Raw genomic sequence first — 26,061 nt, forward strand, 5'->3', positions numbered from 1 at the left:
GCAGCCTCTGGGCGGCCAATTGGTAAATCCGGCCCAGGTGACAGAGGCGCAGGTAAGTTTCTTTTTTAGAAGCGCTCGGGGGAGGAGGACGTTGTGGGCCTCTGCAGGGGGGGGGGGGCTGGGGGGAATGGTGAAGACAACAGGGGCCATAAGTGGTCCAGGGGCCCTGGAGGCAGAAGCGTCTGTGGGCCCTGCACCCCCCAATACGGTCCTGGACATGTACAGATATAAGACAAGGTTAGATTAAGACTGAAAAGAGTAACAAAATTTTGTCATTTTAGCCTCTGTTTTACTGAGTACTACTTTAAATAGGTAAGAAAACTGGTATCTGCAATGCTTTGGACTTGATGATTCCTAGATATGGTCTTGAACATTTAATAAATGTTTTAAGGTATATTGACAGGTATATTATATACATATATGGGCTTGCACACAAAAAAAACCAATAGCACAGTGGTAGTAATAGAACTCAGTGTTCTTTATGTAGCACTTTAAAAAAGATAACATTTATCCATTTCAATCAATATAAATACAGACAATTATACATAGCCATAAATTATATTACATACCACAAAATTGTGCACAATAAAGAAAAAGATAAAGCAGGATAAGGGATACACTTGCCAAGATGAGAATAACCCCAACATTTTGGCAAAAAGCCTTTCTCAAGGGGAATCCTGATGTGTAAGGGATATAAATACCTTCCTTAATTGAAACTGCAAACTCCCTGTTTGCACGAGCCTTACTTGCTTCCGGGTACATGACGTCACATCCACTGACGGGTACCACCGCAGGTACGTTACCCATAGAGTGACACATCTTACTACACTGACTGTATGCGCTCCAAAGTCGCGCCTCCACCCCCGTATTCTACAACAGGCACACAGCTTTAACCCTACATCTCCTATAAGCACACTAACGTCTCATATTGCTCAAAATCCACAATACTTAGAATCGTACTTGGAGATCATTTGGAGGAGAATTATTTACACAGAGCAGCACAATATAATATTAAAAACATGAAAGTCAATTTAAAAAAATCAAAAATTTAGGCTTCAGTTGCTATGGAGCACCAAAATCAGGTTGGTGTACAGTGAGTCTTGTTAGGATTTTCCTGGTAATATAGCTCCAAAAATGTTGTTGTTTATTGGCTAGAGAGAGAGAGAGAGAAAGGGAGAGATTTTTCAGAGCTGGGTTTTAAGCCCCAAAATGGATTCTCAATAGTTGTCAAGGTATATAAGTGATTTATTTTTATTTACTAAATACAGTAGACATTACATGGGGGCCCAGGTGCAACGTACCGAAAAATTGTGCAAATCCTCATGATTTTTGCCCTCAGTGCACTTTGTTTCTGTTTGTAATGCCTACCACTTGAAAGTATTTTTTAGTAGCATGGTAGAAGAAGCTGAAAACAACAGTTTCAGCCACATTTTTACATTGTCAAAAGAATGGTACCTAATTGTAATTGTATTAGTACCTAATTAGGGTGCTGTGTCCTGTTCAGAACAAGTATTCATATTTTGAATGGACCAGTTATATGTTTTACATAGTGAATATAACCTAACTTCCTTTTAGGAGACCGTAAGCAAGGTCTTCACAGTATGAATGTGCTGGAGGCTGCCACATCAGAACCATCCCTGGACCTAGACAACCTGAAGTTATTAGAGGTATGAAATACTGTATGTGCTAAATTAACCCGGAAATTGCATTGCCAAGTCATGTAATACTATCTGTTGCATTACTATTACTACTATGTTTACAGCACATTTTGACCATTTGACCGTTTGCTAGAGATATTAAGAAGTGAATACATATACTTAAAGTTCTAGTCTTGCCTAAGATGCCATTGTTTCACCTTACTAACCTCCTTTTCAGCTCCCTTTGCCAGGAACCTTCTTGTTATGTTTTAATGCCCCTTGCAGGAAGTTTTTAGGATGTGTGACCCAGTGACTAATGGTCTGTGGCACGATGGCATTAGGTGGTATGGCCAGACAAATGGGGCTGTGCATGTAGTCTATAGAAGTCTATAAAAAGGACAACTATTAATTTATGTTAAGAGACTGTAAAAAGTATGTAGGGCCCACATATATTATATACATAGTATGTTAGGCCCAATAGGGCCCGCACCAGCCGGAATAAGCACCTCTCCAGCCCCCCCCCCCAACAATGATTGCCTGATAATGCTGGTACTGTATCTGTTTACACAAAGTTGGCACTGCATTCACACTGCTACCCCAGGGTACACATTGTCTTTTACTATGTATAGTGTGCTTGAGGGGCCAATAATCACTGTCTTACACTGTATATAGTATGCTTGGTGTATCAGTGCCCAGTGCTTGAGGCCACATTGTGTTATGAATTGTTGGGGGCCAATGGAACAAGAGAAAGAGAGGTGAAAAGGCAGGTTACAACATCTGTCATATGGAGAGAGTGAGAGGCAGGGACTATTTGCCCACCCAGCACTGGCACCCTGTGCCAGCTGGCAACACCTCCTGTAGGGGGCCCTGCCAAAATAATCCCAGTCCCCATTCCCCACTGCAGTTTATACGACCGGCCCTGAAACTATGTCAGCATACATGCTCTGGTATTGAGCACAATTCTAAATTGTATATCTAGTAGAACTAGTAGCAGCTGGACTTGCTAAGTAATGATTATTTCACATCTCATCAGAGTAACTTCTTAATTTCAACTGAGTGGTACAGGAAGTCCTTGTCACATAAACTTTTCTATTAATCCAATCACAGTGGTGCAATGTAAACTCAGAGGTGTCAGGAAACTCAGACAGGTGTTGCTTGAATGTTGGATGAATGGATGTGTAAAGTGTTGTAAAACCGCAAGGGTTAAGATGTTAGAACAGTATTGTAGAAAGCAGACAGGTGGTGTTGAAGACCGTCGCCTTTGTTTAGAGATGGTTTTTCTACCTTACACCACGTTCAACCAGTGATCTTCCCTGTCGAAAATGTGGACATTTCTATCTTCAAAGGAGTGCTGTTAGTCTTTTAGGTCTTGCCCTGTAGAGTTCACCCTCTTATGCTGAGCCATTCACTTGGTGTTCCTGTTGGGCTTAGTTACTGTTTTGACAAAAGCTCAGTCTGGATGCCCACAAACTTTCAGTGCCCCTCTAAGATGTTTGAGTTACTTATCTTTAGACTTTGTCTCATTTGTTACACTTCGTACCCTGTGGCACAAAGGTTTATTGACTCCAAGTTTGTGTTCCAGTGTATGGTGGCAATCAAACAGCAAATATTTTTTCATATGAGCGGGTTTAATATATACTTCTCTTTTCAAGTTTCACCCCTCTTTGATGGATATCAATCCAGAAAGGCATGTTTTTTTTCAAGGACATCCTCCCTTGTGCACTTGATGTTAAACTGAAGAAGCTGCCCAGATGAGTAGTGAAACATCCTTAATGATTACTCAGCAAGTCTAGTTACTCTAGATTTATTTCTACTAGATATACCATCACCTTGATACATGAAAATCACACTATACACATGGGAGTTTTTTGCACTGTCAAAAAATAACATGACTTGAGAAAAGGTTGATTTGCTTCATTCCACCTAAGCACAAAAAAAGTGAATTTCATCACGGAAATGTGCGTTAGCCTTGCTAGCAAAGAATACAACTGGTGTGCCGGTATCAAAGGATAAATAGACAAGTCATCCAGAATTGACAAAAAATGGACCCTATGTATTCCCATAGACGCAAATAGAGCTGCAAAGTTCTTTTGTGGCATATATTAAAAATATAAAGATAACCATAGTATAGTTTTGGGGGCCAGGTCATGAATATACATTATCTGAAGTTTTACTGAAAACAATAGACTGGGTGAGGCTATGTTAACAACAAAAAATGGGGCTGTCAGAGGGCCCCATGCACAGGTCAATTAGCCGCTGATTTGGTCCGGAAGGACTGAATCAGCAGCTTTTATCGGTATACTAACAGCACACAGCAGATTTGTAACCGCTGCTAAATGTTTAAGCACTTAGGGGGTTGGAGACTGCCATAACAGCATACAATAGCAATAAGAAAAGACTACAAGCATGCCAGGTCCTCTTTACATGCTGCTTTTCTAGAGTCCTAGGGACATGTTAAGCAGATGCTGGTGCTGTTCCAAATTTCTGTTGCCTGTGGCATTGGTTTGTAATTCTCAGGAGTGAAGGCTCCACCGTGGGTGAGATGTTACAGTTTTCCATATGCACAGTTAAGTATGCAAACTCGTTAGCAGCTAAAATTGTTTTATTTATTCACTTCATAGGCTTGTGTATACAACTTAACATTCATGGTTGAGAGGTTTGTAAGGGACCAGATGTCTTTAGTGTTAAAGGTAGCTTAATTGTTAGTAGGACTGCACATTCCATAATGCTTATTGGTAAACAGGAAACAAATGCGATGGGATGATACAAAGCTTTATTGTATTAACTGATATTCTGTTTGTCTTTGTTAGCCCTTTCTTCTCATGTTAGGTTCTCTTAGGCTAATGTCCCAAGGAGTGTCTTTAACTGTTGTGCCCACTATTTTGTTTAAACTAAAAATGCAGCTTTAAAAGAACCCAATGCACTTATAATAATCCTTGTTTCTTCTTATGTAAATGACCTGCATTGGTAGTATTTTCATGCACTTCAAGTTGCAGTAAGGATAAATAAATCTATTTTATTCTATGACATTTAGTCCTAATTCCCTGCAAGTGTAACTACTGTCTTTGAGTACTGATTTAAATTATATAGTGAACATTTTTGTTCTAGCTTATAGGAAGGGGTCGCTATGGCTCAGTGTACAAAGGGTCCCTGGATGAACGCCCTGTGGCTGTGAAAGTCTTTTCCTTTAACAACCGTCAGAATTTCATCAACGAAAGGAGCATTTACCGCACCCCACTGCTGGAGCACGATAACATAGCTCACTTTATTGCGGCAGATGAGCGGATAACATCAGATGGGCGTCTGGAATACCTCTTGGTTATGGAGTACTACGCAAATGTGAGTGTTGCTTGATATAGGTCTGTGTCTGGAACATATTGTATTATTTGCTACCCTAATAAAGAAATAGCAGCTGCAATACTGCATTGAGCCTTGTTTTTTTATATTTCTAGTTTAATCAAGTTGCTTAAGCTGGTTTTTGTGTAGTGCAGCTACAGTGGACCAACCAGTAATTGCGCTAAATAGATTGCCTTCCTATCTTCTTCTTTATACTGTGGTGCTATAAATATTGATGAATAACAAAATAACAACTTACAGAATACTCTGACAATTTCTGTGGATGTAGGGTGTTTTTTTTTTTTTAATAACAGCTGGCTGGCTTGTCATTGAGCTTTGCACATGAAAATGAATTGATTGCATATGTTTATAAAATATATTTTAGTATGTAAAAATGCTGTCCTTTTTTACCTCTTGTATAGGTTGTTTTTGTATGAATTATACTCTGCTTATACTTTATTTCAAGTGTTCCAAAATAACCTTTTTGTATTCTTCTAACTGAGCTTCATTGTTTTACAGAAGCCACTAGAATAGTAAGCTAACATGTCACAGACCTCTTTTATTTACAAATTTAGCTTACTAATTTAGTTACTAATGTATTAATAAATACAATTCCACTATTACACTTAATAATTAATCACTTCTCCTTGCCTTTTCTACCCTGCACTTATGTAACACCAGTGTTTCCAAATTGCATTTGCATTTAAGGACAAGGAAAGTCACCGGGGGTGCCAAAATTTAGCACCACTTAGTTATTTTCTGTTTCTTCATTCTTCTATTGCCCTGTCCAGCTATTGCACTGTAGCGTGAAGAATCAGGATCAGGATGTCTGGGACAGGGGTACCCAAAATTTACAGATGAGGGATAAAGCTTTAACGATGCTATCTTATCAAGGTTTTTGATGTTTTACAGCACTGTAGTGGTTCTGTTAAACTAGAATTACTTGTAAAATATATTTATGAGAAACTACACAGTTCTGGATTTGTAGACAGGCTACAAAGGCCATCTGGGGGAGGATGGGCCTAGGGGTGCGCAAGTGTTAAATCTGGCCCTGAACATACATGAATGAATTTTCTAGCCAAGTCTATAGATGATAATCATCTGGTCCTCCTTTTTAGCCTTAGGCTAATGTAGGACGGTAGATCTCTTCTACTGCGGGTGACTTATCACTCCGAAATACAACCAGCAACAAAGGTGGTAAACAGTGGAAAGGCCTACTCATTGCTTTGGTTTTCACAAAGTTTCCTCCTGCAGGCAACCAAAGTGATGCACAGGCCTTTCCACTGGTGACTGCCAGACATCCTCTGCAGAAGGCAGGTGGTAGCTAAGCAGTGCCACAATTTACTAAAAAATAAAATGAAAGTTGTGTAATTCAGCATGTAGTAATGCAGTATAGTACGATGCATATTCTCTTAAGCAGATGCAGTTCATTCTAACATGGTAAAGGATCTTGAAGAAATTCTAATACATAAACTTGCTCACGCACATATATTGCAGAATATTTTGAGATCTTAAGCTGGATATTGATTTGGGTGTTATCATTTTCTGTTGCAAATCTGAACTATATTTAAATAAGAATCAAGAACAATAAATGTTCATACATTGATGTTGTTATATTGTTTTTTTCTCTAGTATAGGAGATTTCTAAACTGGTTTCTCTAATTATGCCTTCTAAGCAACACATGGAGATAGGGTGAACCAGAATGACAAATCACACAACTGGAGTAATATTATACATTTCATACAAAAGTATTATACATTTCATCAAAATAACATTTAAATTATGTTTTTATGTATGGACATATTTTGTTCAGTGTGAGCATAACTGATATCTCTATATTTGGTAATTGCAGGGATCTCTGAGCAAATATTTAAGTGTTCACAGCAATGACTGGCTTAACTCCTGTCGCTTGGCACATTCCGTAACTAAAGGATTGGCATATCTGCACACTGAATTACTGCGGGGAGGTAAGAAGATCAGTACAAGTCATTGATAATTGCCAGGGAATAGTTAATTTGTTGCTTCATGCATGTGCTCAGAAATACATGCTTCCATTGAAACAAATGCTTTATATGGGTTTTTTTTTGTTAATGTTCCTCTTTTTAATGGGAATATATAATGTAATTGGTTCCACTCTTCATACCAATATTAATTTTTGAAAGTAGTGTTGTCTTTTATGCTGCCAGAATAGGTTTGGATTTCATTTACAGGCAGAGGACCTTTTATCTGGTATGCTTCGGACCTAGGGCTTTTCGGATCATGGAAAATGGAAATCATGGAAATCAACAATTTCTATGATCATACATTAAGGGGCTGATTTACTTACCCACGAATGGGTCGAAATGAGTCCGATTGCGTTTTTTTCGTAATGATCGGTATTTTGCGATTTTTTCGTATGTTTTGCGATTTTTTCGGATTCTTTACGAATTTTTCGTTACCAATGCGAGTTTTTCGTATCCATTACGAAAGTTGCGTAAAAAGTTGCGCATTTTTTGTAGCGTTAAAACTTACGCGAAAAGTTGCGCATTTTTCGTAGCGTTAAAACTTACGCGAAACTTTGCACCTTTTAAGTTTTAACGCTACGAAAAATGCGCAACTTTTCGCGTAAGTTTTAACGCTACGAAAAATGCGCAACTTTTTACGCAACTTTCGTAATGTATACGAAAAACTCGCGTTTTTACGCAAAAATCGTATTGGTAACGAAAAATTCGTAAAGAATCCGAAAAAATCGCAAAACATACGAAAAAGTCGCAAAATGTTCGTTTTCAAGTCGGAACTTTTCCAATTCGGGTCGGATTCGTGGGTTAGTAAATCAGCCCCTTAGTCTACAAAAAAAGTTTAAACATTAAATGAACCTAATAGAATCCTAATGTTTTGCCACCAATATGGATTCATACAGATTAGTTTGGATATCAGATAGTCACAGGCTGGAAATAGGGGTAGGAATCAGAGGAAAGTTCTTTCTCTTCTTGTGCTCTCCATACAGATTGCCAGCCTTGCTTTGGATGCTAAATCTTGTTGATATAATAATGTAAACTGCAAATAATTATGTAAACTGTTCACAGCTATATTTAATTTTATCTCTTTTTTTTAATTGCAAAGAAATATGGTGACTTTTTTTTGCTAATCACAGCCATTTTACTAGTTATGAATAAATATGCAGTAATTTACAAGTTACTACTTCTGTTACAGATAATTACAAGTCAGCAATATCTCACCGTGACCTTAACAGCCGTAATGTGCTGGTTAAGAGCGATGGCACGTGTGTGATCAGTGACTTTGGTCTGTCTATGCGACTCACAGGAAACAGGTTGGTAAGACCTGGTGATGAAGATAATGCTGCCATCAGTGAGGTAAGGACATGTGGGAAATAGTTTTTTACCCTGCATGCAATAATTATGTTGAATAAACAAAAGTAGCACAACTCGAAAAAAGCACTAATAAAGTGCTAAAAAAAAGTTTTTTATTTGTAAAGTGCATTTGAAAAAATGGTAAATATTTTTTTCTTATTACTTATATTTTAAAATTACTAATTTTTAGTCCCAGTTCTTTTACATGACACAGAATACTTCTGATGTGAAAGACCCTGATGGGTCACTTTCTCATTATGCACATGTATTTAAACCATCATGTCTGCCTGTGGCCGCAGTGGGGGGCGCTGACCAATCGTTAGAGTGCTTTTCTTCAATAAATACAAATGTTTCCTAGATTGGAGTGTGATCTGTTACTCTGCACCTCCTGTGGAAGAACACTTTTTATGTGATTAGTGCCCTTTAAACAGTAGTATCTGCTAATCAGTCATCCATCTGCTACTACCTCCCTGCTGGCTCTGCCTACTGTGTATGAAAGTCGGAGCAGTGCTGGGGGATAATTATGTTACTTTCCTAGAAAATGTTGCATGCAATGTCAATATGTTTATCAGATCTATCGCTAAATGCAAATTGGAGCATAGTGAAAAATTCTGTCCCAATATTAATTTCAATTTAGGGTAGGACAGTGATTGTACTTTTTTGGTGAGGGCCCCAGATTGCTCATAGAAAAATTACAAGTATAGGATCTATTTTCTGTCATTAGAAATTATTTTATAGATAACAATTGTTTGCTCAAATAAGACTTTATGGGAGATGGCATTCCCATATTTCAGAGTTTTCTGGATAATGGGTTACTGAATAAGCAATACCTGTATGTGAAAAGATACCATAAAAATAGATACAACAATATATAGAATAAATATCCATTATATTTAATCTTTATGCATGAAGCACTGCTGTTTGGGAACCACTGGAGGCAGTCTAAAGATATATATATATATCTATAATTTGTTTAAAACCACCCATCTAGAGCCATGGTATCCTCTAGGCCCCAGCTTTAAATGCAATGGTTTGAGTAAGGTCTTATTACGTCTACCATTTATGTCAGGTCAGTTTTCTTTGAAAATCTGCCAGCATATTATGAAATGTATAGTATCTAATGATTACATTGTATTTGCAGGTTGGTACGATCCGATACATGGCCCCTGAAGTTTTGGAAGGAGCTGTTAATCTGAGGGACTGTGAGTCTGCTTTAAAGCAAGTGGACATGTACGCGCTGGGTCTCATCTACTGGGAAATATTTATGAGATGCACTGACCTCTTTCCAGGCAAGTACTAAAGTACCAGGAGGAAAATATTGGTGCTCTGCTGTATGCTTCAAATCTATAAACGACAGCTAGCCTTAGTGAGCTGCTGCTAGGACACCTAAGAGCGGAGGAAATAAACTAAGGGGTATATCTATAATGCTGTGTATAAAGTGGAGTAAAGCATTACCTGTGATGTTGCCCAGGGCAACCAATCAGCATTTAGATTTCAACAGAAAACCAAAGCAAAACATCTAATTGGCTGCTATGCTATACATCACCGGTAATGTTCTACTCCACTTTTTACACAGCATGATAAACATACCCCTAAATGTACAGTATGTACAAACAAGGGGCAATTTTCAACCTCCTGGTAGTTTGCAAAGTTCAAAAAAGGAAGGATTGTTTGCACACTGCCTTCTGCTGTCATTCAACGGCGTCCTACCCTTACCGCTTGACTTATGACAGTTTTGTTCACTGGCTTTTACAGAAAAGTGCAGCTCTTTCTGGACAAGAAAGTGCTTGGTAGATGAGCACTAGGGGGTGCACATTTATATGTCTAAGTGCTCTAGTGCTTATGTTCTGAGGAAAAGTAAATGACCCTTATGTGCCTTTATTTGGGTTTGTACAAGCACACCATTAACACAATACCAGTAGGGCCTATACTTGGGACCTTCTGTGTGTCTACAACTTTTTTCCCCATTGCAGTCAATGTACTTTAGCAGTGTGCTGAAACACGCATGCATTTGATGCATTATACAAACATGTTGTGTATGTACCCATATACTAGCAATTGTGTCTTACACATTTTAGTGCTTGTGATGAATATTGCATTGCTGCCACCTAGTGCCTTAACGGAAATTATTTATCTATATGGCAAAGAAAAGCATCCTTTGGTACTACATTTGCTGCAGAATTACAACTCCCTGCATTCCATCAGTTTTATGGTTTGGAGAGACTCTCGGGATGTAGTTCTGCATCATTTGGAAGTTTGTGTGTTGTTTATTCCTGGTCTATGATATGCAAGGTGCCAGCAGTTTCCTTGTCATATTTGTCTCTATGAACTATTTTATGATTACTTTAAAAATAAAGCCAGTGTATAGCAACCTGCTGACTTATATGTTTGTGTGTCTGTAGGGGAATCTGTGCCAGAATACCAGATGGCATTTCAGACAGAGGCTGGCAACCACCCTACATTTGAAGATATGCAGGTATTGGTGTCCAGAGAGAAGCAAAGGCCCAAATTCCCAGAGGCTTGGAAGGAGAACAGTCTGGTAAGGTTTGAAAGAAACTAGGACTTATTGAATTACATTTTATGTGTCCAAATATTATATTAATGTAATGTCAATAGTGGCTATATGTACACATTTTGTTTTCAGCAAATATAATAATAAAATGAGGAGAATTTCTTTTAGAATTTTCGATTTTTTTGTTTGGGAATTGCCTTGTTTATGGCATACAGTTGTATTTATTTCCCTAATGTGCAGCTGATGTAGTCATGTCACATTATGCTGCTTGTAATCAGCAGAACACCCATTATTAGCCTGAATGCCATTAATGTTCTCTCTAAGCTGTGCACTCAATTTTAAGGACAGTGCACACAAGACATTGTCGTGCACACAAAGAATTTTGTGTGAAAATGCAAAATTTTGCATTTATTTTTTACATGAGCATGCATTTTTTAAAGATGCGCACACAAGCTTGAAATGTGCACACAAATGATGAGAAGGAATTAGAGGGAACATTACCCTTAACTTGCAACAGGACATTGTGAAATGACCCACAAGAAAGCTTAGCAGAGCAAAGGAAGGACTTCACTGCAGCTTAAAGATATTATTATTACCTTTGTTTAAATTTTACTGACATATTACCGGTAATTTCACTTTACAGAGATAATATATCATTAACTTAAGTCCAATGTAATCCCCTGTACTGTTCACACATTTAGGGGCCGGTTCATTAAAACATGAATTCGAATCCCGAATAGGAAAAATTCGGGTTGGATACAATAATTTCTGAAGATCACAAATATTACGAAAATGCTTATGAAAAAATTGCATTAGTCACGATAATATCGTATTGGTGGTCCGAAAGTTATAAAAAATTTTATACCGAACGATTGTAAACAGCGGCAGAACCTTTCCAAATTTTTCGCGCAAGTGTACGAAAAAGTTGCGCGGGCGTATGAAAAAGTCGTGCAAGCGTGAAAAAATCGGTAAAACTACACTTGGAGCGTTCGTGTCTTAATAAATCTCCCCCTTAGTGCCTGCATTGTTCACACCTCAGGCTCAAACTGTAAATGCCCACATTGTTCACCTGTTCACACCTCAGACTGTAGGAGCAGTGTTAACATTGTGTACTGCCTGCCCTATGCTGCCTTTGTATATGGCACACACAGGCAGCATAGGGCAGGCAGAGTTTGGCACACACAGGTAGGGTAGGGCTAGCAGAGTATGGCACACATGGGCAGGCAGAGTATGGCACACACAGGTAACATAGGGCAGGCAGAGTATGGCACACTTGGGCAGCATAGGGCAGGCAGAGTAAGGCACACACAGGCAGCATAGGGCAGGCAGAGTATGGCAGACACAGGCAGCATAGGGCAGTCAGAGTAAGGCACACACATTCAGCATAGAGCAGGCAGAGTATGCTGTCCTATGCTCCCTGTGTGTGCCATTCCACGGCACAGTAACAATAGATCCACTTGTATCTTCTCAATCTTAGTAGTAACAGCAGCTGTTGTGTCCACAATTTTGGTAGAGAGAGCGGCTTTGGATTCCATTAGGTTACCCCCCCCCACTGTATAAATTTAAGTAAACTGGATGTGTTCTAAAACTGTCTGGCACTAATTAGAATTGCATAAAAATGAAATGGTGCTTTAAAATAAGGGGGAAATAGGTAATATCGTAGTATGGTTAGTATCGCTTTTAGTCTACTTTCTGTCCTTTTTACAGTTATATGACTGTACCCCAATATTTAATTATTACTATATGCCCAATCATGCAACTTTGTGTCTTAAACTCTATCTTTTAATTCTAATCCTGTAATGGAAATATTTGCCCACAGGCTGTGAGGTCATTGAAAGAGACAATTGATGATTGCTGGGATCAGGATGCAGAAGCCAGACTAACTGCACAGTGCGCAGAAGAGAGGATGGCTGAACTCATGATGATTTGGGAACGGAACAAATCTGTGAGCCCAACTATCAACCCAACCTCTACAGCAGTGCAAAATGAACGGTATGTATGAGAGAAAAGGTCAACAGCAATCATTAGCTGAAACCTCTCTTGTAGATGGGCTTAAAAACACAGGCCTGGCATCATGATGCATTTTTATGTTTTTTTCAGTAGTTCCTATATGCTTAGGTTAGATGATTTTTCTGTGGGGAATAAGCATTTTGGGAAGTAAGCCAAAATCTGTAGAATCGCCACCAATTTAGCATGCCAGAATGTTCCACATAAAAATTACTCAAGGTGTTTTGGATCAAAAGGATAAGTCACAACCTGCAGTTTTCGCTAGCCAATAGGTTAGATCAGTGCTGTCCAACTTCTGTGGTGCTGAGGGCCGTAATTTCTCTAGCATACATAGTGGAGGGCCGCTAATGGAAGCCAGTTTTGACCACTCTCGTTTTTAAACTGCACCCACTTCAAACCACACGCATGTTATCACAATGTTGGTAGCGAAGAGAAAACCAAAATGCTTAATCCTCACTGCAGGGATGTCAACCATCATTCATATGGTAAAGAATTATATTATGTCATATTAAGACATACCCTTAAATCCATATGCCTCCTCCTCCCCAGTGGATAGCACAGCAACCCCCAGCACAAAATCACACACCTTAGGGACCATTTAATGGCTATTTCCAACTGCTAACAAACTCCTAGAACAAACCCCTAACAGGTTCACCTCCCACAGGCAGCATAGGGCAGACAGAGTATGGCACGCAGGCAGCATAGGGCAGGCAGAGGATGGCACACACAGGCAGCATAGGGCAGAGCATGGCACATACAGGCAGCATAGGGCAGGCATAGTGTGGCACACACAGGCAGCATAGGGCAGGCAGAGTATAGCACACACGGGCAGGGTAGGGCAGGCAGAGTATGGCACACACGAGCAGGGTAGGGCAGGCAGAGTATAGCACACACGGGCAGGGTAGGGCAGGCAGCATAGGGCAGGCAGAGTATGGAACACACACAAGCAGTGTGAGGTGTGAACAGGTGAACAATGTGGGTGATTATAGCCTGAGCCTGAGGTGTGAAAAATTCAGAGAAGAAAAGGCGTGAACAGTACAGAGGATTACATGTTTAAACAATACAGGGGATTGCAGCCTGAATCTGAGGCATGAACCATGAAGGGAGCCAGTTAATCTGTACTGTAGTGTAACCGTCCATATTTGTCTTTGTACATATGATACAGGACAGGAAAAGCGGTTTGTCCTTCTGTGTTTTTACATACAACCCCAAGTTATCAACTGTGATGTAACAAAAATATGAATTTTTTAACAATTTCAATATATTTAAAATATATCTCAAAATGTTCTGATTTGTGTCTCTTACTTGCTCTGCTACCATAGTTCTTGCTTAAGCATTTATCACAGTTTAGGATGCTGTATGTATACCATTAAATATTTCATTTTAAAAATCAAGTGTAGGTGAGATTAGAGTTACCAATCCTTTTACAGTTATATGTATTATTTTGAATTATGATAATAAATAGAAATATAGTTATCACTAGCAATGCTCTCTCTGGTAGTCTAACCTTTCCCTTATGATAGCATAAATATCTGAAGCATCTCTCTTGACCTTTTCTTGAACCAGTGCTTGAGCCACTAACTCAACTTTCATCTTATACGTATAAGATTTGTTTTTATTTGGGTGGTTATATTCGTTTTTTGTTCAGGAAATTGATATATGGATTTGCTTTGCGGTTGCAACACCTTTTTAGTGCTGTATTTTGAAGGGGGGAGGGTCAGCTTTCTTTGTGCTTATTGTTAAGTAGTAGTAAGAACAATAAGAACAATAATACCCTAGATGTCCTAAATACGATATGGCAGATTAAATGCCAAGCTTGGACTGACTGTGGCGTTGTTTAGGGGATTGTTGCAGCACAGTTTTGGCATGTCTGGAAAGGGAAAACAAAGGGGTGTCCCAGAACTGCCACATTTGAACAGATTAACCCTGGCTGTATAGTTAAGGCTTTCACTGTTTTAAAATTCTTAATTAATTCTATTTAATGTTTCTGTGATATTTAACATATAAAGCTTTTCTACATTTTGGTATATATTTTTTAATTTATTTAGACATTTTAAGTATTTTGACTGAGTGTTTTAATAAACATCTTTTCTGAGCCATAATCATACATCCAAATTTATTCTTTAAAAAAAAAAGTAGTATTTTACTATAGTTGGTATGGCTGGCCCTGGAGGCACAATAATTAGAGCCACATCATCGCCACATGCTGAGGTGTTCATCTCTGAGGATGTTATCTTTATCCTTTGAAATTATTTAGTTCTTTAAAGGGATCCTGTCATGGAAAACATGAGTTTTACAAAATGCATTTTAATAAGAGCAAAATGCATCTTAATAAGAGCAAACAGACTTTTTTATATTTCATTTTAAAATTTGACATGGGGCTAGCCATATTCTTCATTTCCATGGGTGCCACAGTCATGTGACTTGGGCTCTAATAATCTTTAGGCTTTCATTACTGCTGCATTGCAAGTTGGAGTGATATCAACCCCCCCCCAACAGCCAATCAGCAGAACAATAGGCTGGTAACAAGATAGAAGCTCCCTAAAGCTGGCCATATGCGCACCAATGATATCGTACGAAACCTCATTTCGTACGATATTCGGTGCGTGCATGACGGCGAGGTGACCGATATCACAATGGGCTGCAGATATCGGTATATCGGTCGACTGGTCGTTCTGCAAGGTTAAAAGATTTTGATTAGGCGCCATTGAAGGCGCCCAAGCAGAATCTACGCTCAGGGCTGAATCAGCAGAAGGAGGTAGAATTTCTGTTGTTTCTACCTCCATATCTGAAGATTCAGACCTAAAGCTACTGGCTTTAGGCATTCCTCTGCCAGCTAAAACACACTGTGAAAAAACTGCCCCATATGCCATTAGCTGCAATTAGCTTGTACAGTAAAGGCTATATAGTGAATAAAGTACCCCCTATTGTATAATATAAGGATATTATAAGTCACCGAGGAGTTCCATGACCATATTAAAACACAAGGCCAAAGACCACATTTTTAATGTGTGGGTCCAGAGCCAGTCTGAAAAGTAGAAGGCATAGTGGGAAGTCCTGTTTGCTTCCCTTGTTTATGTTATATGTACAGTTTATTCCAGCTGTCAATGCTTTAGCTTTTATATAAGGACAGAGTAACATCAAGTTTTATTATTGCAAGTCTATCAATGTGATTTATATCTAGTATAAATAAATCTAAAGCAACTGGACTTGTTTAACAAGTCCAGTTGCTTTAGATTTATTTATTCTAGATATACCATGACCTGGATGAACAAAAATCTTCATAGTCATATCAATGTGATTGTGGCAGATCTGATGTTATGAACAGAATATGAACAGAACTTTTTAAAAAGTTGCAAAGACACACAGCGAAGACGTGGTGTGATTAGTCGCAGCAAATTTTATAATATACTGTGGCATGAATGTTGTGGCGATTAGTTGCTACAACCAACTTTTTAAAAAGTTGTGACGATTAATTGATCCGTGTCTTATTCAGTTCGGGGTTTGCCCAGGATTTTGCCTTTTTTCAGCAGGATTCAAATCCATGTACTTTGCCAAACCAAATCCAAACCCTTAAAATCATGCATCTTTTTGTCACATAAACACGGAAGTTGAAATTTTTTTAAGTGCGCAGTTCTCTTTAACCCCTTTGTGGAATATATGCAAATTAGGATTTGGTTCTATATTTGGCTGAATTTTTTTTACAAATGATTCTGGGTTGGGCCGGATCCCAAAATAGTGGTTTCAGTGCATACATATACAGTGGAGGAAATAATTATTTGACCCCTCACTGATTTTGTAAGTTTGTCCAATGACAAAGAAATGAAAAGTCTCAGAACAGTATCATTTCAATGGTAGGTTTATTTTAACAGTGGCAGATAGCACATCAAAAGGAAAATCGAAAAAATAACTTTAAATAAAAGATAGCAACTGATTTGCATTTCATTGAGTGAAATAAGTTTTTGAACCCCTACCAACCATTAAAAGTTCTGGCTCCCACAGAGTGGTTAGACACTTCTACTCAATTAGTCAACCTCATTAAGGACACCTGTCTTAACTAGTCACCTGTATAAAAGACACCTGTCCACAGAATCAATCAATCAAGCAGACTCCAAACTCTCCAACATGGGAAAGACCAAAGAGCTGTCCAAGGATGTCAGAGACAAAATTGTAGACCTGCACAAGGCTGGAATGGGCTACAAAACCATTAGCAAGAAGCTGGGAGAGAAGGTGACAACTGTTGGTGCGATTGTTCGAAAATGGAAGGAGCACAAAATGACCATCAATCGACCTCGCTCCGGGGCTCCACGCAAGATCTCACCTTGTGGGGTGTCAATGATTCTGAGAAAGGTGAAAAAGCATCCTAGAACTACACGGGAGGAGTTAGTTAATGACCTCAAATTAGCAGGGACCACAGTCACCAAGAAAACCATTGGAAACACATTACACCGCAATGGATTAAAATCCTGCAGGGCTCGCAAGGTCCCCCTGCTCAAGAAGGCACATGTGCAGGCCCGTCTGAAGTTTGCCAATGAACACCTGAATGATTCTGTGAGTGACTGGTAGAAGGTGCTGTGGTCTGATGAGACCAAAATAGAGCTCTTTGGCATTAACTCAACTCGCTGTGTTTGGAGGAAGAAAAATGCTGCCTATGACCCCCAAAACACCGTCCCCACCGTCAAGCATGGGGGTGGAAACATTTTGCTTTGGGGGTGTTTTTCTGCTAAGGGCACAGGACAACTTATTCGCATTAACGGGAAAATGGACGGAGCCATGTATCGTGAAATCCTGAACGACAACCTCCTTCCCTCTGCCAGGAAACTGAAAATGGGTCGTGGATGGGTGTTCCAGCACGACAATGACCCAAAACATACAGCAAAGGCAACAAAGGAGTGGCTCAAGAAGAAGCACATTAAGGTCATAGAGTGGCCTAGTCAGTCTCCGGACCTTAATCCAATAGAAAACCTATGGAGGGAGCTCAAGCTCAGAGTTGCACAGAGACAGCCTCGAAACCTTAGGGATTTAGAGATGATCTGCAAAGAGGAGTGGACCAACATTCCTCCTAAAATGTGCGCAAACTTGGTCATCAATTACAAGAAACGTTTGACCTCTGTGCTTGCAAACAAGGGTTTTTCCACTAAGTATTAAGTCTTTTTTTGTTAGAGGGTTCAAAAACTTATTTCACTCAATGAAATGCAAATCAGTTGCTATCTTTTATTTAAAGTTATTTTTTCGATTTTCCTTTTGATGTGCTATCTGCCACTGTTAAAATAAACCTACCATTGAAATGATACTGTTCTGAGACTTTTCATTTCTTTGTCATTGGACAAACTTACAAAATCAGTGAGGGGTCAAATAATTATTTCCTCCACTGTACATAAGATAAAGCCTATTTGTTTTGGAGATTTTATTTTGACAACAATATTTTAAGACTTTTCTGGAAAAAGTTTTCTCAGGACCTTATAGTCAGTGTTTAGAAATGTAATTGATTTTTAAGCAGAAACATTTCAAGGGCAAGAGAATAATGCAGCCAGTATGTTCACTGCATACAAATTTTCATCCAGTACATGCTTACATGTACTTAATTTGTAGATAATTTCAGTGGCAAATAATCTGTAACAGTTATTGCGAATTGTCAAAGATGAAAACCATGTATAGCCAATAAAGGCTTTTTAAATCCATTTTTTGGACAGTGCTGTGCCTTCTATCTACAAAAATGCACATATTGTCTCTTGAGAAATAGAAATTCTGTGCATGAGACATTGCCCTAACAGATAACCAATAAGTGCTTTCAGTGGCTCATTAGGTAAAGGATGCCTCTAGAAGTGTTAGCTCTAATCTTTCACAAGGTGCAGACAGACCAAGAACTAGCAGCACTGGTGTTTTTAGATGATTTCCAGATGAGATTGCAGTTTCAGACCTCTTACCGCCAGCTAAAATACACTGGTGGAGAAGATGCCCTTTGTGCCTTTAGCCTTAACGTCTATATCTTTGCATTTTAGAATGAAAGTGTTTGATGATTAATTGGATTCTAACCTTTCCACTAATTTAATGTTTTTTTTCTCTCTCTTTTTTGTCTTAAAAGTAACTTGTCACAAAATAGGCGAGTCCCAAAGATTGGGCCATACCCAGATTATTCCTCTTCATCCTACATAGAAGATTCTGTGCACAACACTGACAGCATTGTGAAAAACATCTCATCTGAGACCTCAATATCTAGTGCCCCCCTTACAACTGGTGAGAAGAACCGAAACTCCATCAACTACGAGAGGCAGCAAGCTCAGGCTCGCCTACCCAGTCCTGAAACTAGCGTCACCAGCTTGTCAACAAACACTACCACTACCAACACCACTGGGCTCACACCAAGCACTGGAATGACCACCATATCAGAAGTCCAGTACTCAGATGAAACCATGCACGGTGTGCAAAATATTGGCCCCACTCCTGTGTGTTTGCAGCTGACAGAGGAAGACCTAGAGACTAATAAGCTTGATCCAAAGGAAGTAGATAAGAACCTAAAAGAGAGCTCAGATGAAAATCTTATGGAGCATTCCCTCAAACAGTTTAGTGGACCTGATCCCTTAAGCAGCACAAGCTCCAACCTCTTTTATCCACTTATAAAACTAGCAGTTGAGTCCACGGGGCCACAGGACTTTAATCAAACAGGGATTGGACAAGCTTGCATTGTCCAGGATGTTCATGCTGCACAGCTGTATCCTCTTCCCAAGCAGCAGAACCTTCCCAAAAGACCTACCAGCCTCCCACTGAACACTAAAAACTCTGGCAAAGAATCCAGGCTGAAATTTAGTAGCAAGCACAAATCAAATTTAAAGCATGTTGAGACAGGAGTAGCCAAAATGAACACAGTGACTGCTGCAGAACCACATGTGGTGACAGTGACCACTGCCTCAGTGAGTGGTAGGACAGGTTATGTAAACTCTCAGGGCCCTGCAGCCCAGTATTCTAACACAACTGCTGTGTTGAGCAGTAATTCAATGGCTCACAGGGCACAGGAGATGCTACAGAACCAGTTTAGAGGGGAAGACAGTCGACTAAATATTAACTCTAGCCCAGATGAAAATGAGCCTCTACTAAGGAGAGAGCAACAAGCTGGCCAGGATGAATCAGTCTTAGATCGGCTAGTGGATAGGAGGGAACGTCCTGCAGAAAATAGTCGCGTGAACTCCAATAACAACAACAATAGCAGCCAATGTGTCCTTCAAGAGACAGCTCCGCAAAGTGCTCTTGTAGAGACAAGGCAACGTCAGACAAGGAGAGCTCAGAGACCAAACTCCCTGGATTTATCCAACTCCAGTATTATGGATAACTGCAGCACACAGTGTAAGTTTCATTCCCTATAGCCCACTGGTTTTCTGATGTAATATCAGTCAGTTATTTGTCACCTTTTTGTTGTTTATCTTTATACCACATTTCTTAGAGGATTGTTAAGTGTCTGAGATAAAGTCACATTACCCGTATGGCTTATGGAGGGGTCATCCAAGGCCAAAAAATACTCACAAGCATTTTTTATCAGTATCCTGCTGGTGACCAGAACAGGTCACTGTTTTTTTTCACCAGATGGCAGTGGAAATTAAATGTCCCCATGTGCCATTAATACATAGCCCCAAGGTCCCTCCAGAACTGAGAAAACATTTTGGATTTGATACATTTTCTCTGAGCAAAATGTTACTTAGCCTCTGTGTCACTTCCTGAATGTCAGGCATGAAGGATCCTGATCTCTGCCTTATTTGACTCTAGTTTTTTTAAAACAATGCTTTTCAGGAGAGTTATAGGGGACCCTATATTGGCGCAACCCTTTAGGTAGTATTCTCCTTTAAAAAAAGTTAACTTGTTGATTCAGAGTGTGATGGATTTGGTCACATGTATTGGGTTGAAGTTGATGTTATTGATTTGATTGTTTTATCTCTGTAATTATTAGACAATGTCATTATCTCTTCTTTGCACACATACTAATCTGATCACAATACAGTATTCTGGAAGTAAGAACACTGTATAATGCTACTATCATTCTTAAGGGTGAAGACACACGGAGCTACTAGTAGCAGCTACAAAAATAGACAATGCTGATCATTTACTGATAATTTTCACTACATGTGTTTTAGCAAAGGCAATTAAAAAAAATTGTCTTTGGCAGGGTATTTTCTGGTATTTAGTAGTCGTGACAAGTAGCTGCTACTAAGTAGCTCCATGTGTCCTCACCCTAATACTATAAAAGCCTATACATAGGGTCAAGACATTCTCTGGCTCTGACATTCTTCTACAGCCCCTGTTTCCACAACAAACCATATTGAGAAGGTAATCCAACTCTTTCTGCTTTCCAGTACAGGTATGGGACCTGTTATCCAGAATGCTCGGGACCTGGGGTTTTCCAGATAAGGGATATTTCTGTAATTTGCATCTCCAATAAGGATTAATTGTATCTTAGTTAGAATCAAGTACAGAAATTACAGAAAAAAAGGAAATCATTTTTAAAAATTAGAATTGCTTATAATGGAGTCTGTCTGATGGCCTTTCCGTAATTCGGAACTTTCTGAATAACGGGTTTCCGGATAAGGGATCCTATACCTTTGCCTCATCTCCCTGAAATGGCATCCCACCGGCAAGAATGTCAATTGCCGGTGGGATGACATATGCTTGGCCTGCAATAACGAAGATTTATTGTGGGCGACTAATCTCCCTGTGTGCCACTGCCCCAAAGGGCTGACCATACTTTCATTCTTCAATTGTGTGACCTTTGCTTGGATGCTTGGATAGCTTAGAGCTATGTTATCTCTCATACTATACAGTGCCTGGGGTGCAAACAGCAGTAAATAAGCTCTATTTGGGCTGGCTACAAATCACCTGAAATCATCTCATTGCCTATGTGTTAGTTCAGACAATTCTCACTTGGAGACATAGTAACATAGTAAGTTAGGTTGAAAAAAGACGTACGTCCTTCACGTTCAACCATAATGCCTATATAAAACCCATCTGAAGCCTCTCAAATTTGCTGCAGAGGAGAAAAAAATCCTTCCTGACTCGAGGATGGCAATTGGAGTAGTCCCTGGATCAACTGGTACTAACAGCTATCTCCCATAACCCTGTATTCCCTCACTTGCTAAAAAGCCATCCAACCCCTTCTTAAAGTTATATAATGTATCAGCCAGTTCGACTGATTCGGGGAGGGAATTCCACAACCTCACAGCTCTCACAGTAAAGAAACCTTTCTGAATATTTAAATGGAACCTCCCTTCTTCTAAACGGAGTGGGTGCCCTCTTGTCCGTTGGAAGGACCTATTGGTAAATAAAGCAATAGAGAGGTTATTATATGATCCCCTTATATATTTATACATAGTTATCATGTCACCTCTTAAGCACCTCTTCTCCAGTGTAAACAGACCCAACTTGGCCAGTCTTTCTTCATAACTGAGACTTTCCATACCCTTTACCAGCTTAGTTTCCCTTCTCTGGACCCTCTCTAATTCACTCCCGTGAATCTATACCCCTTTTAATACAGCTCAAAACCTTGTTTGCCTTTGCAGCTGCTTGCTACAGCCAAATTTATTATCTACAAGGATTCCAAGGTCCTTCTCCATTATGGATTTGCCTAGTGCATACTTTTACATCCCAGGTGCATGACCTTACATTTATCCACATTAAATCTTATCTGCCACTTAGCCGCCCAGATTGCAAGTTGGTCAAGATCCTGCTGCAAGGATGCCACATCCTGGATAGAATTGATTGGTCTGCAGAGTTTTGTGTCATCTGCAAACACTGATACATTGCTTATAATACCCTCCCCTAAGTCATTTATGAACAAGTTAAACAAAAGTGGACCCAGTACAGAACCCTGAGAGACCCTCTGAGAACCTTACTCCATGTAGAGAATGTACCATTAACAACCATGGTGGACATGGTGTTCCACATTCTTTATGAATTAGACTTCTTATGGAATTGTTTACTTCCGTGTATATCTTGTTTGTAAGACGTCAGCAAATAAATGTGCTGAGCATGTCTAACAAAATTAACAAAGGTGGCCATACATGGGCCTATAAAAGCTGCTGATGGTCTGAGGCCCCAGATTATAGGCCTGGCCAGGCTGCCGATTGGGCAGGTTTAATAATCTGTTGGAACGAGGAATGCATCAGCACATTGGTCCTCATCCTAATGGCTTGTATCCTGTAAATATGATCTGATTGTTTGACACCTCTTTCAGTGTATGGGCAGCTTTATTCTGTGGGCCAACAACAGCTACAAAGCTGAAGGCTACCTGTAAGTTGCAATAATAAAGTTATTATAAGATATAATAATTTTGTATGAGCATAATAGTATGTCATGCTATGTAAGCTTGCTGCTTCCCCTAATGTGTTTTTCCTATTTTTCTCATGTTTAGGTGAAACACTGTCAGACAGTCGATCTGGCTCAGGAGAGAAGATTAAGAAGAGAGTGAAGACACCATACTCCCTTAAACGGTGGCGCCCTTCAACTTGGGCTATTCCAACTGAACGCCAAGACTGTGAGGTCAACAATAATGGGGGCAGTGAAACCTTCAGTCACTCAAAGTCCAGCACGGCCGTTTACCTTATAGATGGGGGTACTGCCACCTCTACTCTTTCTAAAGAAGCCAAGATGAGCTGCTTGTAAATGCTTCAGCACATTTACATTTTCTGTGGTTGCGTCAAAGCCTCCAAAACTTGATGTTTTATTTTCTTGCATCATCAAATGAGCAGAAAAACATGTAGAAAAAAAGAGTTTGTATCATCAATTCTTTGTAAAGGACTTGCTTCAAATCTTGTTGTTCTGGAATCGCTAGCAATACCTTGTTGGCACCTCTAGAGCTAAAAATTTACATAGATTTCAGCTATGCAGAGTAAACACACAAAAAGCTTATGCTTCCATGTTTTTGTTTTCATCATTTACAATGCAAATTAATTTCTGGAACCATTCTGCACCTTGCGACTTATTACTGAGCAAATGCTACATTTCGAGAACACACACACGCCTGTATGTATGTATATGTAATGTCATAATGAAAAGCAAAAACAGAAAGACACTCATTTGGATGTTTGATTGAAGCAAGAATTGAAAAGATATTGCTGACCAGTGTGGTCTCTAAAATGCTCCAGAAGCTGTCAGTCAGGATAAACTTCAGCAAAATCTTGTGCATGGTATTCTAATTGCCAGATGTCCTGTTCATATGTTGGTGTGTTAAAGCTGCACTTGTGTAAGGAGAGAAAAAACCTTTTTAAAAAAACATGCTTAATTCCTGCCTTTTCTTTTAGTAGATACATTTATATGTCTTTGCACTTTTAGGTGAAAGCACTGCAGGTCACATTTACGATTGCTGCCTCCCTGATTTTTTCCATTCTGTTTTTTGACCCATGAACTGCAAATGTGTTCCCTCAATTGCTTGCAAACTGTATGCTTGTTTAAATGGAGTTAAAATCATACCAGCCAATGAAGGACAGGGCTAGAGCTTTTCACTCCAAGAGAAAATAAACTGGTTTTGTGCATAGGGCTTATTATCTTTGTATTTTCTCTTAAACAACAATATATAAAGGCACAGTTTGATTTTGGGCAAAAATATTCCTTTTCTATCCATCTATACTCTGGTCTACTTGCAGTTGGACTGACTGTTCGCTGTACTAATTGGCTGCAAAAATGTGGGTTTGTACAGTGACATTCACATCAGGCTCAGGCTGCTGTAAGATGTCTTGGGCAGTCATTCTTTATTGTGGAGACTGTTTGGGCCTTTGTGTACCTGACAAGCTAGGGCCTATTTTGAAATAATAATAAATGCAAATTCAGCATGCCCAGTCCACATCATGGGCTTTCGCATCTTATTTGTATTACAGTCAGTCTGACTTTAGTGGGACCAAAGCTTATGTGAACAAGCCCTTTGGAGAAGCTGTCTCAGCTGAGGTTCTCCACAGACTGCAATAACAATAGCAACCACAGTTTCAGTTAGTATTTACAGCAGCACCCATAGTTTCAGTAAGTATTTACAGCTACACCCACAGTTTCAGAGTATTTACAGCAGCACCCACAGTTACAGTAAATATAGGGTGCATTTGTTGTTTTTTTATTTGGAGTATTTATCAGCTATGACAAGCAATATGTCAAGGAGTGTTTTGTATACAAAATGGTATGAAAAGGTATGCATTCATACTATTTAACCGCAGATATATTCAAGATCATGGCTTTAAACCTTTGTGGGCCGGTAATGGCTGTGCTTTCCCCATCAATTTAGAAACATAGAATCTATGTAAAATGAATTTGGTACTTCCATATCAGTCCCCTAGATTTCAAAACTGTGGCACAAAAAGGGTTAATAGATAATGTACATTTTGCCCTGAAAAGTTGAGTTGGTGGGTGTTAACTCTTAATTTTGCTTTCACCAGGCCTATTTTTTATTTTTAACAGAAATATTGAAGCATGAATTTGTAAAGAAAAGAATTGGTGGCAATGCCTCCATTAATACTCCACGGCAAGGTTTTTGTTTAAAAATGAAATAGATTAAAATTATATAAATATATATATATATATACCAGATAAGTGATTATAACATGAAAAGAGCTTATACAAGCGATATTTTAGCCTCTCTGTGGAAGAGTGAACACTTGTTTAACTGAGTGCATTATTCCTTGGCTTTCCTTGTACTTGGTTTCAAATGTGCAATGGTCAAAAATTTGCTCCTTGTTTTGCTGGAAAATACATTTCACTAACACTACAGCATTGTCTGCCATGTTTCTGAATATTTTTTTTTTAATTCACTTACCTTAAATATTTACTATAAACTTTCTCCCGCTAGCTGCTCTAACTATAAGCAGCTATTTTGTTGTTGGTTTTGTCCTGTGAAATATGCTTTAAGTTTGTATTTTTAATATATGCAGAATAAATGTATGCGGACAACAGGTAAAAAAAAAACACAATAAAAAGAGCCTGTTCTTCTTTTGAAGAAATGGTGCTGTATGAAAATATCCAATTTTACAATTAAAGTCGTATCATACATTAAGATTAATTATCTTCCAACCAGACATTTAACATTATTAACCCGGAGTCTTTGGTGTAATTTTGAGAATTCAAGCTGATGTCATCTTGTCAAGCTTATTTTTCTTGCTATTTCTAAGGGAAAGATTTATTAACCTGTAAAATAAAAGCTCACTATGGAACTGTATTTATAAAATGGTCAACTTTCAGCCATTCATACATGCACTT

At 39.1% G+C, this 26,061-nt stretch overlaps 1 protein-coding gene across 1 annotated transcript in view; it reads left to right on the top strand.

Moving 5' to 3' along the window:
• bmpr2 (bone morphogenetic protein receptor type II) overlaps positions 1-25,858 on the top strand; it is a 103,743-nt gene extending 77,885 nt beyond the window's left edge. Inside the window, exons 5-13 of the mRNA XM_002937715.5 lie at positions 1,576-1,667; positions 4,746-4,976; positions 6,827-6,941; positions 8,167-8,327; positions 9,466-9,613; positions 10,727-10,863; positions 12,656-12,828; positions 18,929-20,184; positions 23,237-25,858. Of these exons, the coding sequence (XP_002937761.3) occupies positions 1,576-1,667; positions 4,746-4,976; positions 6,827-6,941; positions 8,167-8,327; positions 9,466-9,613; positions 10,727-10,863; positions 12,656-12,828; positions 18,929-20,184; positions 23,237-23,487 (2,564 nt within the window). The 3' untranslated portion in view covers positions 23,488-25,858. The remainder of the gene's footprint in view (positions 1-1,575; positions 1,668-4,745; positions 4,977-6,826; positions 6,942-8,166; positions 8,328-9,465; positions 9,614-10,726; positions 10,864-12,655; positions 12,829-18,928; positions 20,185-23,236) is intronic.
• Positions 25,859-26,061: the final 203 nt, after the last annotated feature.

The sequence above is a fragment of the Xenopus tropicalis genome, chromosome 9, assembly GCF_000004195.4.
Source record: "Xenopus tropicalis strain Nigerian chromosome 9, UCB_Xtro_10.0, whole genome shotgun sequence".
NCBI classification, from domain to species: Eukaryota; Metazoa; Chordata; class Amphibia; order Anura; family Pipidae; genus Xenopus; species Xenopus tropicalis.